The 16,500-nt window shown below is 40.2% G+C and overlaps 1 protein-coding gene across 3 annotated transcripts in view; it reads left to right on the plus strand.

The window, feature by feature from the left end:
* The window catches only part of LOC128685382 (serine/threonine-protein kinase Wnk), a 132,427-nt gene extending 123,121 nt beyond the window's left edge, over positions 1-9,306 (plus strand). For all 3 annotated transcript variants that reach the window (XM_053771893.2, XM_053771894.2, XM_053771892.2), the window contains one exon: positions 9,130-9,306. In XM_053771893.2, coding sequence (XP_053627868.2) covers positions 9,130-9,290 — 161 coding nt within the window. In that variant the 3' untranslated portion in view covers positions 9,291-9,306. The remainder of the gene's footprint in view (positions 1-9,129) is intronic.
* Positions 9,307-16,500: the final 7,194 nt, after the last annotated feature.

Genomic DNA, 16,500 nt, shown 5'->3' on the forward strand with positions numbered 1-16,500 from the left:
GGTGATGTATCAGCCGAGGTCACCTCAGGCTGACTGACTTCATTACCTGGTGTATGAAAGTCATCCTGTGTAATAGAATATGATAGAGCTTTTTCTACCACTGCGTAAGTTTAACATCTTTATTATAAGAACATAAGAACATAAGAACGAAGGAACACTGCAGAAGGCCTACTGGCCCATGCGAGGCAGGTCCAAGTCTCCTACCGGCTTAAGCCAATGCACCCAACCTAGTCAGGTCAGGTCACATTGACTTAAGGGAGGAACACGGCAACCGACCTGGTAGCACAAGCTATCAGGTCTAACTCACACCCACCCACATCCACTCATGTATTTATCCAACCTATTTTTAAAGCTACACAACGTTCTGGCCTCTATAACGGTACTTGGGAGTTTGTTCCACTCATCCACAACTCTATTACCAAACCAGTACTTTCCTATATCCTTCCTGAATCTGAATTTTTCCAACTTAAAACCATTGCTGCGAGTCCTGTCTAGGCTAGATATTTTCAGCACACTATTTACATCCCCTTTATTTATTCCTGTCTTCCATTTATACACCTCAATCATATCCCCCCTAATTCTACGTCTTTCTAGAGAGTGCAGATTCAGGGCCCTTAGTCTATCCTCATAGGGAAGGTTTCTGATACATGGGATCAACTTTGTCATCCTCCTTTGTACATTTTCCAGAGAATTTATATCCATTCTGTAATAAGGTGACCAAAACTGTGCAGCATAATCTAAATGAGGCCTAACCAAGGATGTATAGAGTTGAAGAACAACCTGAGGACTCCTATTATTTATGCTTCTTGATATGAAGCCAAGGATTCTATTAGCTTTATTGCGAACACTTATGCACTGTTGTCTTGGTTTCAGATTACTGCTAACCAGAACTCCTAAATCTTTTTCGCAATCCGTAATATTAAGATCTACATTATTTAGTTTATATGTGGCATGGTTATTGTCCTGTCCAACATTTAGAACTTTGCATTTGTCTATATTAAACTGCATCTGCCACTTCTCCGACCACTGCATCAGTCTATTCAAATCTTCCTGGAGTGCTCGAATGTCCTCGTCAGAATGAATTCGACGGCCTATTTTGGTGTCATCGGCAAACTTGCCGATGTCGCTCTTTATGCCCTCATCTATGTCGTTTATGTAGATTGTGAACAGCAGGGGGCCCAACACTGACCCCTGTGGAACACCGCTCGTGACACTTCCCCACTCTGATTTCTCCCCATTTATGCAAACTCTCTGCTGCCTATTTGTCAACCATGCCTCTATCCAGGAAAAAATTTCTCCTCCTATTCCATGTGCTTTAATTTTCCTCAATAGTCTCTGATGTGGGACCCTGTCAAAAGCCTTACTGAAGTCCATATACACAATATCATATTCATTACCATGATCTACCTCCTCAAATACCTTAGTGAAAAAAGTTAATAAATTCGTAAGGCAGGAACGCCCCTTTGTAAAACCATGCTGAGATTCGTTGATTAATTTATGCTTTTCAAGGTGGCTACGAACTGCCTCGGCAATTATTGATTCCATAAATTTTCCCACTATGGAGGTTAGGCTTATTGGTCTATAGTTCGAAGCTAAGGACCTGTCACCTGTTTTGAAAATAGGTATCACATTTGCCATTTTCCACTTATCTGGCACCATGCCAGTTTGTAGTGATATGTTGAAAAGATTAGCCAAAGGTGTGCTAAGCTCCTCTTTACATTCCTTTAGAACCCTTGCATACAGTTCATCAGGGCCTGGGGATTTGTTAGGTTTTAATTTATCTATTTGCCTAAGGACCATGTCACTTGTGACCCTAACAGTACACAGTTTATTATCGTCCTGTTCTACATAATTTATCATTACTGGAATATCGCTGGTATCCTCCTGTGTAAAAACTGAGAGGAAGTATGTGTTAAAAATTCTACACATTTCCTTATCACTGTCAGTGAGCTGACCCGAGGAACTTTTGAGTGGGCCTATCTTGTCCCTGATCTTACTTCTGTATACCTGAAAGAATCCTTTTGGGTTAGTCTTCGATTCTCTTGCAACTTTAACCTCATAATCTCTTTTTGCTTTTCTAATTCCCTTTTTAATTTCTCTCTTTAACTGAATATATCGATTTCTCAATTGCCCCTCTCCTCTTCTGATTTGCCTATATATGCCTCTCTTTTGACCAATCAGATATTTTAATCTATTGTTCATCCATTTAGGATCATTTTTGTTTGATCTGATTTCCCTATTTGGAACATAATTTGACTGAGCAGCTAGAACTATGCCCTGGAAAGCATCATATCGGCAACCATCACCACCTACCTGACCCTTAGTCAGGTCATTCCAGTTCAGCCCACCTAAGTAATTTGAATGAATCCCATATCCATCGTGTGGGCGGTAGTCAAAAGATTCTAGAGGTACATGATGGGTCCAGGGACTGGGTCGCAGTGGTCTGATAGCTCAACAAGTTACAGCACTAATGAACTATTTACATATTTATATCTGGTCACAGTCGTATTGGGTTATTTATGCAGACATGAATTAGGTCACACACACCCAAAAAAAAAAAAAATGGTAATGCTTTATTTACAGCAAGCAGAGTAAGTGTATTTTTCCAGAATGGTTTGTTTTATACCACTGTGGATAAAATACTTCGACATTTTTTGAACATTTCTGAATGAGTTGTCGCTGAATTCATTAATCGCATTCGAACACACGACGCAAAGTGTAACAGTTGTCCACCTGGCAAAGTTTACATTTCGTTAGGTCTACATCTGGTGGTGGTGATATAACCTGCCAAAGATACTGGTAACCCAGTAGCAGCGTGACAGTTACCACTACGTAAGAACTATCACAGAATAGTGTAACCTAGCACTGTGAATGTATCAACTTTGTTTAATAAAAACTTATCCAGCCTCGGATACACTAAAGAACAACATTTCCTAACTAGTTGAAGTTATTTTGTGTATGTGTCTTGTGGGAGAGAGGCAGACAGTGTTATGAAATGTTAGTCAGTGTGAAATATCACTTAGTAATGTTAGGTAGATTAAGGGTTTAGTACACCTTGATGAGGAATAGTGCAGCAGTCCTCACACTGATCCCTGTCTTTTACATTATTACTATACTTTTCATGGCTGATGTGTTGGTGGTACTGGAACTTTTATGTTGGCACGCCAGAACTATTTTTTAACAGGAAAGTGGCGGTGGAGAAAGTTGATGTGTTTAGGTGAATGACCCTATTGTGAGAGTTGAGAGTTGACTGTACTTGGCATGGCGTGGCCTGGTCTGAGACTGGCCTGCGGAGGCAGTGGCCGTCGGTACGGTCTGGAGGTTCTCGTGTTATTTTTGTTACCACTATTCGGAATTCTCATTAAGAATATACTTAGGGTTACAGCTGCTTTGATAAAGAATGCCGAAGAACTCAAAATAAATAAGCAACACTACATGCTGTCAGATCTTTTTCGCAGAACTGTAAAAATAGGTAAAAGACCGCGGAATAATAGTGTCAGAATATATCGTTAACCGAGCTCTACAAAGCATATATAATCAAGACCAAGGAAATAACATGTTGTATTATGAGAACTTTGGAACCAAATATTGGCTACACTAATGATGGTACGCATCAAGGCACTTGTGCACTCGTGCCTGGAATATTATTATATATCCAGTTCCTTTCAAGGCTGGAAAGATATCACATCTAGAAATTATGCAGAGGTTATACACTGTCCGAAACGCCAGAGGCTTGATCCTCCGTAAAGGATTTGACCCTCTGACCTCTCAAGACGAAACTGTAGAGTGTAGTGACGGGTCAATATTACTGCCTGAATAGAATGAAGAAAACCTGTAAACTACTGGGAACGACATAAAGCACTTCGGAAAGAAAGAGAGAGAGAGAGAGAGAGAGAGAGAGAGAGAGAGAGAGAGAGCTGATATATAGATATATAAAATACTTGAGGGTCAGGTTCGTGGTTTTCATACAACCAAAACTTACTGAGTTGAGATATATGGGAGAAAGAGTGGAATAACACCAGTGAAGAGTGCCATAAGCACAGTTAACATTTGTGATTCACTTTATGGAATCTTTTATTAGCAAAGAGAATGAAGGTAGAAATTTTCAAGAAACTGCACCAGTTCTCTTGCAGAAGGCGCCTGATCATCCAGGTTTGAGTGCAGTGTGAGCCTATCGACCACAGGCATCAACAGCCTGGTTGGTCAGATGGTTACCAGAAAAGTCATCGCATGCCGGGATTCAGGGGTAAAAAATCTGAAAACCGGTCACGTTGTTTTTTCCCCACTAATTCTTAATCTTTATTTGTTGCATATTTACCTTTCATCAGTTCAGTAGGGTTCAGAAGGATCAAATTTAATGTGGAGAACCTTACTTTACGTTGGGTACTTTAACTTCCTCGAGGCTTTTGTTAGTTATGGAGCAACAAGGAAAAACTGTACAGGCACTGAGATTCAAGGTAATTCCTGCTAGTCCTCGTGACACTGTCAGTGGACCTTTAATGCGTACAAAAGTATAATCCACACCAGTCGCACATAATGATACGTTAATTTTTGTTCATAACTAAGTTCCTTAAATAAATTCCTCTTATATCCCTGGATTGGATTCCTTGACGAGCTTCGTGTCTGCTAGATGTAAGGACATCAGCCATGCAAGTTTTCTTTATCTTATGCGTAGAAGTATTTCGTATATTTTATAATATGTTTGGTAGTATATTATCTGAAATTAATATCAACAGTTCTAAACATTTTGTAACCAACATTAGTTCACATTTGGTTAAGTAGTGTTAAAATTATGACAGAAAAATTTGCCTAAGCCATCCCGTCTATGGCTGCGGTTTTGGTGACGTCATAAAATACTGTTCATCATATTTCATAAATATCCACCAGGTATTGTTTAATTGTTAGGTGGCTAGTGAAGATACACAAGTAATTTAATCAGTGAAAGCCCAAGGGGCACTTTTTTTTTTAATTATTATATGCTACCGTGTACTTTCTGGCACGAGCTTGTGGTGGTGGTAACAGGTTTGTAACCTGAGGAAATGTACAGTGAATTAATGATTGAAGTAACGTGCAGAAAATCGATGGGAATCCTTTTGAGGAGGGAGCATGATTATTGTACATGTAACACAGAAATAAGGTATATTTTGTGTTTGAGTGAGGAACATGGTTGTATTTAGTACATTCAAGAGATTTATGAGTGAAGTTTTTGACTATAGAGATGTTGAATGTTTGTGGTTGACTTAACCCGTGAACGTCTTTGTAGAGATGAAGTGAAGTGCTTCCCTCCTTGGTGACTTTACTGGAGATAGATGCAGGGTCCTCTCAGGTGTGTGTGTGTGTGTGTGTGTGTTAGTTACCATTTGGTCCTAGGCACATGTCGATTAGACACTAGGCCTGTTGTATGTGCATGCATGTGTATGTATGTTAGTTACCATTTGGTCCTAGGCTGTGTGTGTGTGTGTGTGTGTGTGTGTGTGTTAGAGTTCTTGTTCCAGGGCGGTATGTCCTGCCACCTCCATCTTCTCTCCTGTGTGAAGGTCTCTTCTTTAATGCGGATTCTCTCGTGTAATTTCTAGACTGATACTTATTTGTTTCACCAGCTGTGAGTCTCTCCCTCCGTTATTCATTGTCCTCTGCAACACCAACCACATTCCCCTACCCCTCTCTCGCCCTCTCCCTCCATCTCTCCTTTCTCGCCCTCTCTCCTCTCTCGCCCTCTCTCCTTTCTCGCCCTCTCTCCTTTCTCGCCCTCTCCCCTCTCTTGTCCTCTCTCTCTCTCCTCTTGTCTTCTCTCTCTCTTGTCCTCTCTCTCCTCTTGTCCTCTCTCTCCTCTTGTCCTCTCTCCTCTTGTCCTCTCTCCCCTCTTGTCCTCTCTCTCTCTCCTCTTGTCCTCTCTCCCCCTCCTCTCTCCTCCTCCTCTCTCTCTCTCTCCCCCCCTCCTCTCTCCCCCCTCCTCTCTCTCGCCCTCCTCTCTCTCTCTCTCCCTCCTCTCTCCCCCTCCTTTCTCCTCTCTCCCCTCCTCTCTCCCCCTCCTCTCTCCTCTCTCTCCCTCCTCTCTCTCTCCCTCCTCTCTCTCACCCTCCTCTCTCTCCCTCCTCTCTCTCCCTCCTCTCTCTCTCTCTCTCCCTCCTCTCCCCTCGCCTCTCTTTTACCCATCTCTTTCTCTCCCTCCCTCCCTCCTTCCTCCCTTTCTCTTTTTCTTTGTTTTAGCACTGTAGTATAATTGAACCACATGACTCTTGCGTTTCCAATAATAATAATAATAATATAGTCACCACCAGCACCATCATCATCAAAGAGTTTTATATACAAGTTGCAGCTAGGCATACTGTATTGGTACATGGTTCCTGGTTTCACCAGTGTAACACAGTCACACTGGTGCTCAGGCAGCCCAGCTCAGGACAGTTTATGGTTGGAGTGTGGGGGCAGACGTGGGGGAATTCGATGCACTGCCTTGGTATACGAAGGCATCATTCACCTTCATAGGTTTGTACCTTAACGATAGCGAAGTAAATAATTGGACACTTTTATGTGTATTAAAATTTGATCCGCGTGTCAGTTTAGTGTTATGGGCGAGTGAGGTAAAGTTCATGTGTTTAGCCGTGGAACATTGCGCCTCTGTCGCTGTAGGCAAAATATTGGTATTCCTGAGAGTGGGAGTCATGCCCAGGGAGAAACGGTGATGGTAGACAATTGGTGCAAATCAAACTAATAAACAGAAAAATGGACGAGGACGCGAACCGTGGTACTTGTATGTAGCACGCCCGAATCAGTATCACTGAGTCCGAAGCTCATAATGGTTGATTTTTACCGACAGCACTTCTGTGACATGTTTGTATCAGCGGCACTAACTGTGATCCTACTGTCTAATCTCAGCCCCAGAAGCTTTCATGATGCATCCATTCTAATCACAACACGAATTAAGTAACTGACTTAAAGTAATATGGCCGCTTTGTGTGGGATTTTGGGTAAGATGAGTAATAGAAATGATTATAACAAATGAACCATTAAATGGATTAATGCTCATCTTCTTGATGACAACTCGAAACTACTTGCAGGCTTCCCCAAGTTTTTCGCCTCCGTAATTCGCCGTCTACAGACTCACCAGGGCTGTGTGAATTGTAATTATACATAGGGTTAATACATGCTCTGTTGACATATAACTCCAGTATGTCAGGTATATAACCTGTAAGTCATGGGCTGCCCTTAGTCCTAATCACCCAGCATCGACTCTAGGTACTGCAGTACTAAATAGTAAGACAGAACTTACCTGACTCATTGTAATGGGAGCCTCTGACGTCTTGACGTCAATGAGACCGAAATAGTTGGTTTGATTGAAGAAATGATGCTGGACGCCTCCACTTCGCCGTTTGCTTGGCACACGTCGCCTGACAGCTAACACGACTGAGCTTCACGGGAGTAGTACTCCAGTGATAGATCGTTGACATATCCGTATCTATTCATGGCAGGAAGAATGTCAAATTTTCCTGGAGATCGTCGAGGCACGGCACGAGAAATATGCACACGAATGTTTCTACGTCAGGTGGCAGGGTAGAGCAGTACCCTGCCACCACGTCACCCGGCCTTCTCATCACACGTTCACTCATCGAATTGCAATCTCGAATCACGAATCAACTGTTGCTACCTCCCTCCCTCTTTTATGGACGGATATCTGCTGACTTAGGGTCTTCAGACGTTAGTGCCAGCTCTCTCAACTCAGTTGAATCAGAGGGAGAGGACTCCTTGAATCTAAGATGCCGGCTGTAGGTTATTAAGACCCTGGGTATTTCTAGAGTACCCAGGCATATATTTTTGGATTTTTCCCGGTCTCGGGAAAAATCCAAAAATATGCCTATTCATTTACACTCCCGTAGAGTGCAACTGCCGTGCACATGGGTGTCTCTTGTGTCGCTTTTTATCAGCTGTGAATTTGTATTCCCATTTGAGGGTATCTGCTTTTGCTGGATCAGACACACGTGTTAAGATGAATGTGCATTCTGGAATGCGCTAAATGATCTCTGCTAGTTCAAAGTATACAAGTTATGACCCCTTTTATCCTCATAGTGTGGGAGTAGCGAGAGAGTGTCTTATCTCCCCCGAGGGGCGTCCATTCCCCTGGGGGTTGGAGAAAAATTTTCTCCATACGCTAAATATTGATTTACAGCGCAGTAAACTTATATACCTTTATATGGAACTTACATATTTCTAAGAGGATTAAGTGAAGCTAAAAATTTCACAACCAAATTAAAACAGTTGAAAAATACAATACTAATACTACGTATATTGATGAATAATACAATAATACTCATTAAAATTATAGTGAGATAAGTAACTGACATAAAATAATGCAGTATATACACTATAGATAAACTATAGACTTTGTTGAGAACTAACAAATTTCAAAGAAAAATTACCCACACTTTAATGTTATGTAAATTGTTCAGTAATACATGTCAAACAAACTTTTATTAATAAAACGCAAAACAAATAATTTATGTAAATATTTTTAAAGAGTATAATAGTGTTACACTAAAACTATTGCACAAACAAGTGAATCCTGTACTTTATCCCAAATTATTATAATCAAGGGGGAAGCGCTAAACCCAGAGGATTATAAAGCGCATGTGTGTGTGGGGGGGGGTAGGTATTCAGGCTTAATCCAGGGAACCGGAGCACAGATCCAATTCCCTGGATCAAGAGCCCCTTACCAGTGTCAAGGAACCTTCCTTGAGGGACTTTTATCCCCCTCTAAAAAAAAAAAAAGGTAAGCTACAGAGAAATATTTAACAGTAAAAGGTTGAATTTCATGTGTGAAGGAGTGCAGTTGTTTAACTTATTGTGAATATTATTATTTATTGTTTTATTGTATAGGAAACTATTTGTGTGTGTGGGGGAGTCATCGATGTAGTCTTAATTTATGGGAATGCATTTAGGTGTGATGATTTTTTTTTATTACACAAGGCTCTGAATGCCGTTTAAGGCCCCGTGTTCTTAAAAGTCTGTAATTCCTTCCTATTTCGTATTTTGGATTGCATACTGTGCTTTATAATACAGTACTAATATTGGTAGTATTTTTGTTTGTCTTTCTTATTGCTTTATGTTACATATCTAATTTGTATTTACCAACAGGAGGGCGTCGTAGCTTGTCTGTGCAGCTTCCACCCTTGCAGCACCAGGTGCCTCCAGTGCAGCAGCAGCCGCCGTCGGTACAGCACCAGCCGCCGTCTGTGCAGCACCAGTTGGGCATCACCTACTTCATCACGCCCGTCCTCTGCTCTCACTGTGAGTAACACCACTACCGCGTTTAGCATCGTCACTCCCTTTCTTGTTATTATCGCCACTATCCTACTCTCTTTGCCGTTACCATCTCTCATGTTACCATCAGCTAGCTCACCACAAGCTCCAACCAAACACTGCATCACAAATCCTCGTGAGGTTGCTTTCAGCATATTATCTTTCAGTAACATACTTATTAACTAATAACAAATAACGGTGGTGCTAAAATATGCTGGGAAGCTAGGATGAGTACCAAAAATATAAATCAGTACCTGGAGAAGACGAGCGCAGTCACTAGGTTGGAGTGGAGGAATTATGGGACTCACTCACAATTTCAATTACTCTTTCATATTTTCGATTACAGTTACTTCATCAGAAAAAAATACAGTTAATCAGAAAAAAATAATTGATCAGAAAAACAACAAATTTTAATTATTGATCAGAAAAAACAATAACAAATTACAGTTGTTTGATCGGAAAAAATAAATCATAATTACTTGATCAGAAAAAAATAAATCACAGTTACTTGATCAGAAAAAAATCATAATTACTTGATCAGAAAAAAAATTACAATTACTTGACCAGAAAACAACCAAATTACAATTACTTGATATTTTTTATTAAATTGTTTTCTTCTGTTATTTCATATTTTACTAATGTTAAAAATCGTTATTGAATGTTTGAAATAATAAGCAAACATTTGACTTCATACTTTGTATATAAATGTAACTACTACAACAATATACAAGAACGCTGTTGGTTACATTTTCAAAGGTAAACATGTGGAGAACATGGGCATCTTTGGAGGAGGATCCCTCCCATGATGCCTAGTCCTCTTGTATGTAGTTTTTCAAAACTTGTTCTAGTTCATTAGTGGGTGATTTCTGTTTACCTCCATTTATGACGGGCATAAACGAAAAAAAAAAGATGGGGCCACTTAGGTAGATTGGGCTTGCACTTAGATAATTATAATTCATCCTTTTGCGCATTTCACGCACTTTCCTCATTTTTAGATTCGCTTTTAACAAGAATCCTGATCTCTTGAAGCACCTGCTCTTTTTTTCTGATGGAAACCAAACGAACTTGATGCGAGGAGGAAAAAAAAAACAGCTGCTGCTGTCATGTTAGTTATCTTCAAAAATTGATTAAGTCTTCATTTCACAGCTTCACGCAAGACTTGGGTCAAAGTTTCACAGTAGAGAGGTCAGAATTAGAAACTGCCGCTTGGATTGCTGTAGGCCAGTAATTACTGGTCCGGTTGTTGAGGTGATGACCATTTTTCTCTCTACCATTCGTTAGTGTCTCTTCCATTGTATTAAGTACTGCCACAAATTCTTTAAGTGTGTGTTCTCCATTAAAGATATTTTATTGTTTTTGTTTTCCCTACCAGTCAGCAATTCCGCAGTCTTGTTCTTATGTTCAGATACTTTAAGACCAGACTTGATCATCTTTAATTGTGAATTCTATCTTGTTCCATTTGAGATTGCAGATAATTACCTTTCTCTTGGAGGAATGGTGCACCAAAGGTTGATTTTTCAGATTGAATTCATGAGCTGATTTTTGAATTGCTATAGATAGAAAAGAATTATTGACCTCTGGATTATTCAAATCATCATTTATACAAAGTTGCTGAGTGTGAGCAAAGCAGCTCATATGTTCTGACAAAAAATTGAGAACATTTTTCACATCCATTTTCTCTTCAGTGATATCTGACTGTTACTGAGCCTGATGAGTTACATCTTCAGGCTCAGCAACGTAAAAACCAGGGAGACACAACAGAAGCCTTAATTATTGACGAAGCATTGTCTGCTACAACTTTCTTTACCTCTGGTAGCATAACTCCTTATAAGCTGTTGCTTTTTTGAAGACTGTGTGTCTTTCTCGAAATATATGACAAGAAAGAACTCTTGACTTGTTCTAAATTCTGGTTTGTAAGTGAATTATTTCCCAAAGGAATGACATCCTGCGATTGGTCTAAAGACCTAATGTGTCATAAACTCGGCTAAGACTTTGGAAATCTTGCATTGGAGCCTCCATCTTTTTGCATATGCTGGAGGAGCTAAGTTTATAATTGTTGATCATGTATGAATCGCAAATTTTGATTTTGCCTCTGAATAGAATGCAGTTTTTTTTTGTTAAGTATCTTTGTCTCAAAATATGACAGCAGTCATCTTCGTTGGCACTTTCATTTGATTTTTCAAGCATTTTTATGTACATCATATTACTTCTTAGCATATTAATGATAAGGTTTGAAGTAGCACTTAGATACGTTTCTCAATACCTGACTCTGACAGACTAGAGTACTTCAAAAGCTGCTTTAATAATGATACTTCCACTGAAGTTTTCATTCTTATTATAATACAATACATTGTTGCTCCAGCCTGCCAATAAACGAAGACACTATGATGTAAAAAGGAGAAACAGAAGTTGGCTGAACTAGCAGTTTACATTGTCAGTATGTGACACTGGCTTTCCTCATTCAGCCTTACATAATAAATATTCAGAAATCGGGCTATATTGTTAAGCAGTCTCGCTCATTTAACAATGGTGAAAAATATTATTTAAAAACAGGTGGAGAAAATGATAAGTATTGGCGATGTGTTAACTCCATTTTCGTTACCCTCTTTTTGTCTTTCGCTGTTCTTCCTAGACCTCTGCTCTCATGAAACTGCATAAAATATTTCAAAAATAACTAAATTATAAAATTCCCCAATAGGATATCTCTGTTACCAAAATTATGAAATATAACAAGAAATGGTTTTTCAATTATTTTATAACTCGTCCAAAGACGTAAAATCATTAATGTTAATGAAACCTATGAACGCTTATTCATTCGAAAATTAATAACCAGTGGCTTCCTGTTTTCAAAAATATACTTTGTACCTTAAGGTCACACCACTTTCAATGTTACTCATTAAAATTATAAAAAAATAGGCTTTTGACACAGTATAAATTAGGCTCTTATTCATAAGTCTGAACTCCAACTGAGGAAGGATCTGGGTCACACAACCCACGTAAGCATGACTCACGGAGGTGCAAATCCTGGACGTGACCCAAACAACGAGAATTACAACAGAATGTGCAGTTATGTACCATTTGACACTTATTTTGTCATTTCGCTCACCATACTGCTCCAGCTTCATGATGTATTTTAAGCAGGTGTAAGCTTGACAACAGTCAATTTACAATTACTTTTAACTTTAATAGTTCAGTTATTTTTAATATTAAAGTTCAATTACAATTACTAAATTTCTTTTGAATACTCACATTCAGCTTCAGTTACAATTACTCCAAGCTTGACAGTGACACCGTTAAGAAAAACAGAAGAGAAGTAAGGATGGACGCTCCCGCTGTAGCAGACAAAGAATTGTCCCTCAAACTTTCCACATTTTCTTAAGAAAATGAATACTGGTTAGAGAAATAGAAAACATCCAGCTAAAATGAAAAAAAAATGTACAGTACCCAGGAGTGACAGCAAAACGACTATCAGCAAATTGAAAGTAATCCATAATACTTTTTATCTTATGCAAAATCTAATGGAAAAATTACCACTTAAGGGAGATTGAAATTTCACTAGTGACAACACAGAAATGAGCACAAGACTGAAGAAGTGTGTTAGTGAGTCTTAAAGAGACTAAAAAGACTAACATCTCAAATGATTATTTCTTGAATGAGACTAAATTCTAAGAGCATTTACAAAATTTCTGACAATTTTAACTTTCACTGAACTTGGAAGAAATCATTAATAACATTGATGAGCATTCTGTCTCAGGTCCAGGCTCGTGCAACTGTTTTCACAGAGGTTGTTTCACAAAATTAAGTAAAAAAAATGGCAGAAAAAATATATAGACAGTTACAGGACAAACGGTTCAACAGTTAAAGTGTCCGTCTTCTTCAGACTTAATGTTCGTTCAGCTCTGCGCCACCTAAATACTACTGTATGTATTTGAAATGTTTGGTTAGGTTAGGTTTAATTTAGTTTGTTTAACGAGTGTTTACCCACATTTGCGTATAGTTTACTAGCAATATAAAAATAAAAAGGATTCCATACCTCCGACAGCCCGGCATAAAACGTACGTTTTATGCCGAACGTACGCCGTTCTTACCTGAGTGAGAAAATTTAGTTTGGTGGTGATAAGTTGCGCTGCTCCACAGTCATCACCCAGACAGCTCTTTACTATTAGTGTCCCCCGTAACCTTCATCACCACCACCATCACCCGTCCAGCAACACAACCACCCACCCATCTATGGGGAAAACCTAGATTTAATAATGTCAGCTGACTTATCATTCAGAAAACACAATAAAGCAAATGCTCTGAAAACCAGGAAGATGGGGTGAATGATGAGAATTTTAGAGAGAAAGGAAATAATGCCAGTGGTGACTGACATTATTCATATCACTAGTGCGCTTTTGGAGTACTGTTCAGTGTTGATGGTTGGAATACATACAGAGATCCTTTACTGCCAGCATAGAACCAATGAAACATTTGAACTACTCTGGAGCAGAGGTGAGAGAGAGAGAAAGACCATGGGGATTATAAATGTAGCTCTAAGCCTTTAGGCGTAAATGTTCTTCAGAAGCTAGCTCAGTCAATTTACTTTGAGTTAGCTTGGTAGTTCAGAGAATTTAGTGAAGCTGGGTGACACATGCTCTTCTGAAGCAAGGCTGCGTCCGTGTAGCGCACCCGCTAGTAGTAGTTGTAGCAGTAGTCTCCTGCTTGTTGTTTCACTAAGGAAGACTGGCGTCAGGTCGGGCTTCTAAAGTAGATATCTTTCCTCAGTAGTAGGGTTAACATAGTCTGCGTATATCGCGGTCCTTTTATTCTGAGTAAACAAGAGATGTCCATTGAAGTTTTGATTCCGCTGGGTAGCTCCCCGCGCCCACACTTGATATTAATGATTCAAGTTTAAATAGGCTACCAACAAGTTGAGTCGTTTACCTGGGCAATGTTTGAGCAGTGTCTGGCTTCCTTGCTCACCTGATGCAGCCCACCACCACTTTATTCCCGTATTGTTCTTACTCATTATCAAGTGTTTGTTTTTTGAACGTTTCTGATATAGCTTTGTTTAATTTAGGTTAGGCTAGCGTACGTTTTATAAATCAATCAATTTTATATAAATATAAAGGGACGCGACAAGTCTGACAGCGTGGTGTCTCGACCAGTATGTGAAACTTACACATCAAAACTTACTGTATATGACGAGTGTGAGGCCTGGTAGTGTGTTAAATATTGACGGCGGCGGCGGCGGCGGCGGTGATGATTGCGGCGGTGGTGGTGGTGGTGGTTGCGGCGGCGACGGTGGTGGTGGTTGCGGCGGCGGCGGTGGTGGTGGTTGCGGCGGCGGCGGTGGTGGTGATTGCGGCGGCGGCGACGGGAGATAAGTCTTACATTGTCAGCCGAGAACAGCCAAACAACAGTTTGAGGTTATTATTATCATTATCATCATCGAAGTCATCAAAGACCCGTGTAGATCATTCAGAAAAGACTCGATCCTCCATGCATTAATGGCAAGAGAGGCAGCCTACCTACTTGTACTCTTATAGTCGTGGTGATGTTGTTACGTGATATTTTACTTTATTAGAGCGACTATGCTCTTCCAGCGTTGTTGTATATTACAGTGTTATATATTGCAAGTTGTGGTGTGTTGTGTGTGTGTAAGAGTAAGGATGGAGGATGGGTAGGTTGGAGGAACCTTGCTTGTCGAATGTTGACGTGTAGCACACAGCTGGCTGCCACCTCACAAGGACCACGCTGTATATACCGCTATTTACCCTCCGTGTTGTGACAACTTTTAGGGCCTTGTTGAATAATGATGTTTACCACATTAAATCCTTTCTATCCCTCCAAGGTCGACCAAGCTATTTCTTAACTTCCCCCTCCCCCATCTCTCTCTCTCTCTTACCTGATCAAACACAAATATCATTGATTTTGTCAGTAGTCGTTTTCTAAGGTTGTGTATTTCCTGTACAGTAGCAGAAGCAAAGCCGACTAACACAGAAGCACATTGACCGCTCAATTTATGTATTATGTGACGGGCTATCACCAGCAGCGTAACTGGAAAGAGACGTACATGGTCACAATTAACGGTCGGAGGATCGAGCCTCTGCGACACCTTGCACGATGGTCCATGCGCGTTTGCTGCTTTATAAAATAAACACAATTCCGAGAAACTATTGAAAGGAAGAGAAAGTATGCGGGAAATGAGAAAGATGTAAGTTTCTCAAATTAGTTTGTGAGTAACTGGGCTGTGGTGTCTGCGTTGGAGTGCATGCTGCTAGTACTAACAACTTGATGAGGCTGTTAACCAGCAGGCCTGGTGGTGGCGATGACCCTGCTGCATCGGCTACTTGTAGGCAATAGGTGGAGTCTAGATCAGGGGTTCTTAACCGGGGGTATCCATACCCACTGGGAGTATGAAACCAAATAATGGGGGTATGGGACTCAGTCTCTGAACAGTTTAAAAAAATTGTTAGATTAGAATAGACTATGAGCTGTTCTGTTCCTAGTTATCCATATGTAAAGTGAAATCAAGCTATTGACATCTTTTGTAGTCATACTGGTACCTAATAGGACTGTTGTTGATTTCCACAGTCTGGTGAAGGGGGTATGGGCACATATTGGCCAATCCAATGGGGATCTGTAATCGTAAAACGTTAAGTACCCTTGTTCTAGATCGATCATATTTGCAAAGGCAACTCTACAGTGGACACTGTGCTGCCCTCCGACGCTGGGGCAACTTAATAACACATAGTAGCCTGAGTGGTTTGTGACGTGGGGTAGTAGGTACGTCTTAAAACAATTTATTTCCCTAAGAATCCAGAATATCTTTGGGCTTATATGTTGGTTATATTTTCCCTTTCGTGTGAATTTGCTGATACGGCCGATTATACGGACTGAAGTGTATATATAGATTGCAGAATATGATTTGTGCCTTGTGTTGTGTCATTAACTTCCCCGAATACCCGTTTTTCGCCTTTCGAGTAACTCATCCCTATCTACCCTGTCAATTCCTCTTGAATATTTTGTATGATATCATGTCTTCCCTCGTTCTGTCCTGAAATATCGTTAGATTAAATTCTGTTTGCCTCTCCTGGTAGCTCATATACATCAGCTTTTCAGCTAGTCTCGTTGCAAACTTCTGCAGTTTCTCCAGTTTCTTGACATGTTTGTGTGGGTTCCATACTGGTGCTGCACACTCTTAAGATGTGCCTGACATATTCT

Source organism: Cherax quadricarinatus, chromosome 8 (assembly GCF_038502225.1).
Source record: "Cherax quadricarinatus isolate ZL_2023a chromosome 8, ASM3850222v1, whole genome shotgun sequence".
In the NCBI taxonomy this organism is placed as follows: domain Eukaryota; kingdom Metazoa; phylum Arthropoda; class Malacostraca; order Decapoda; family Parastacidae; genus Cherax; species Cherax quadricarinatus.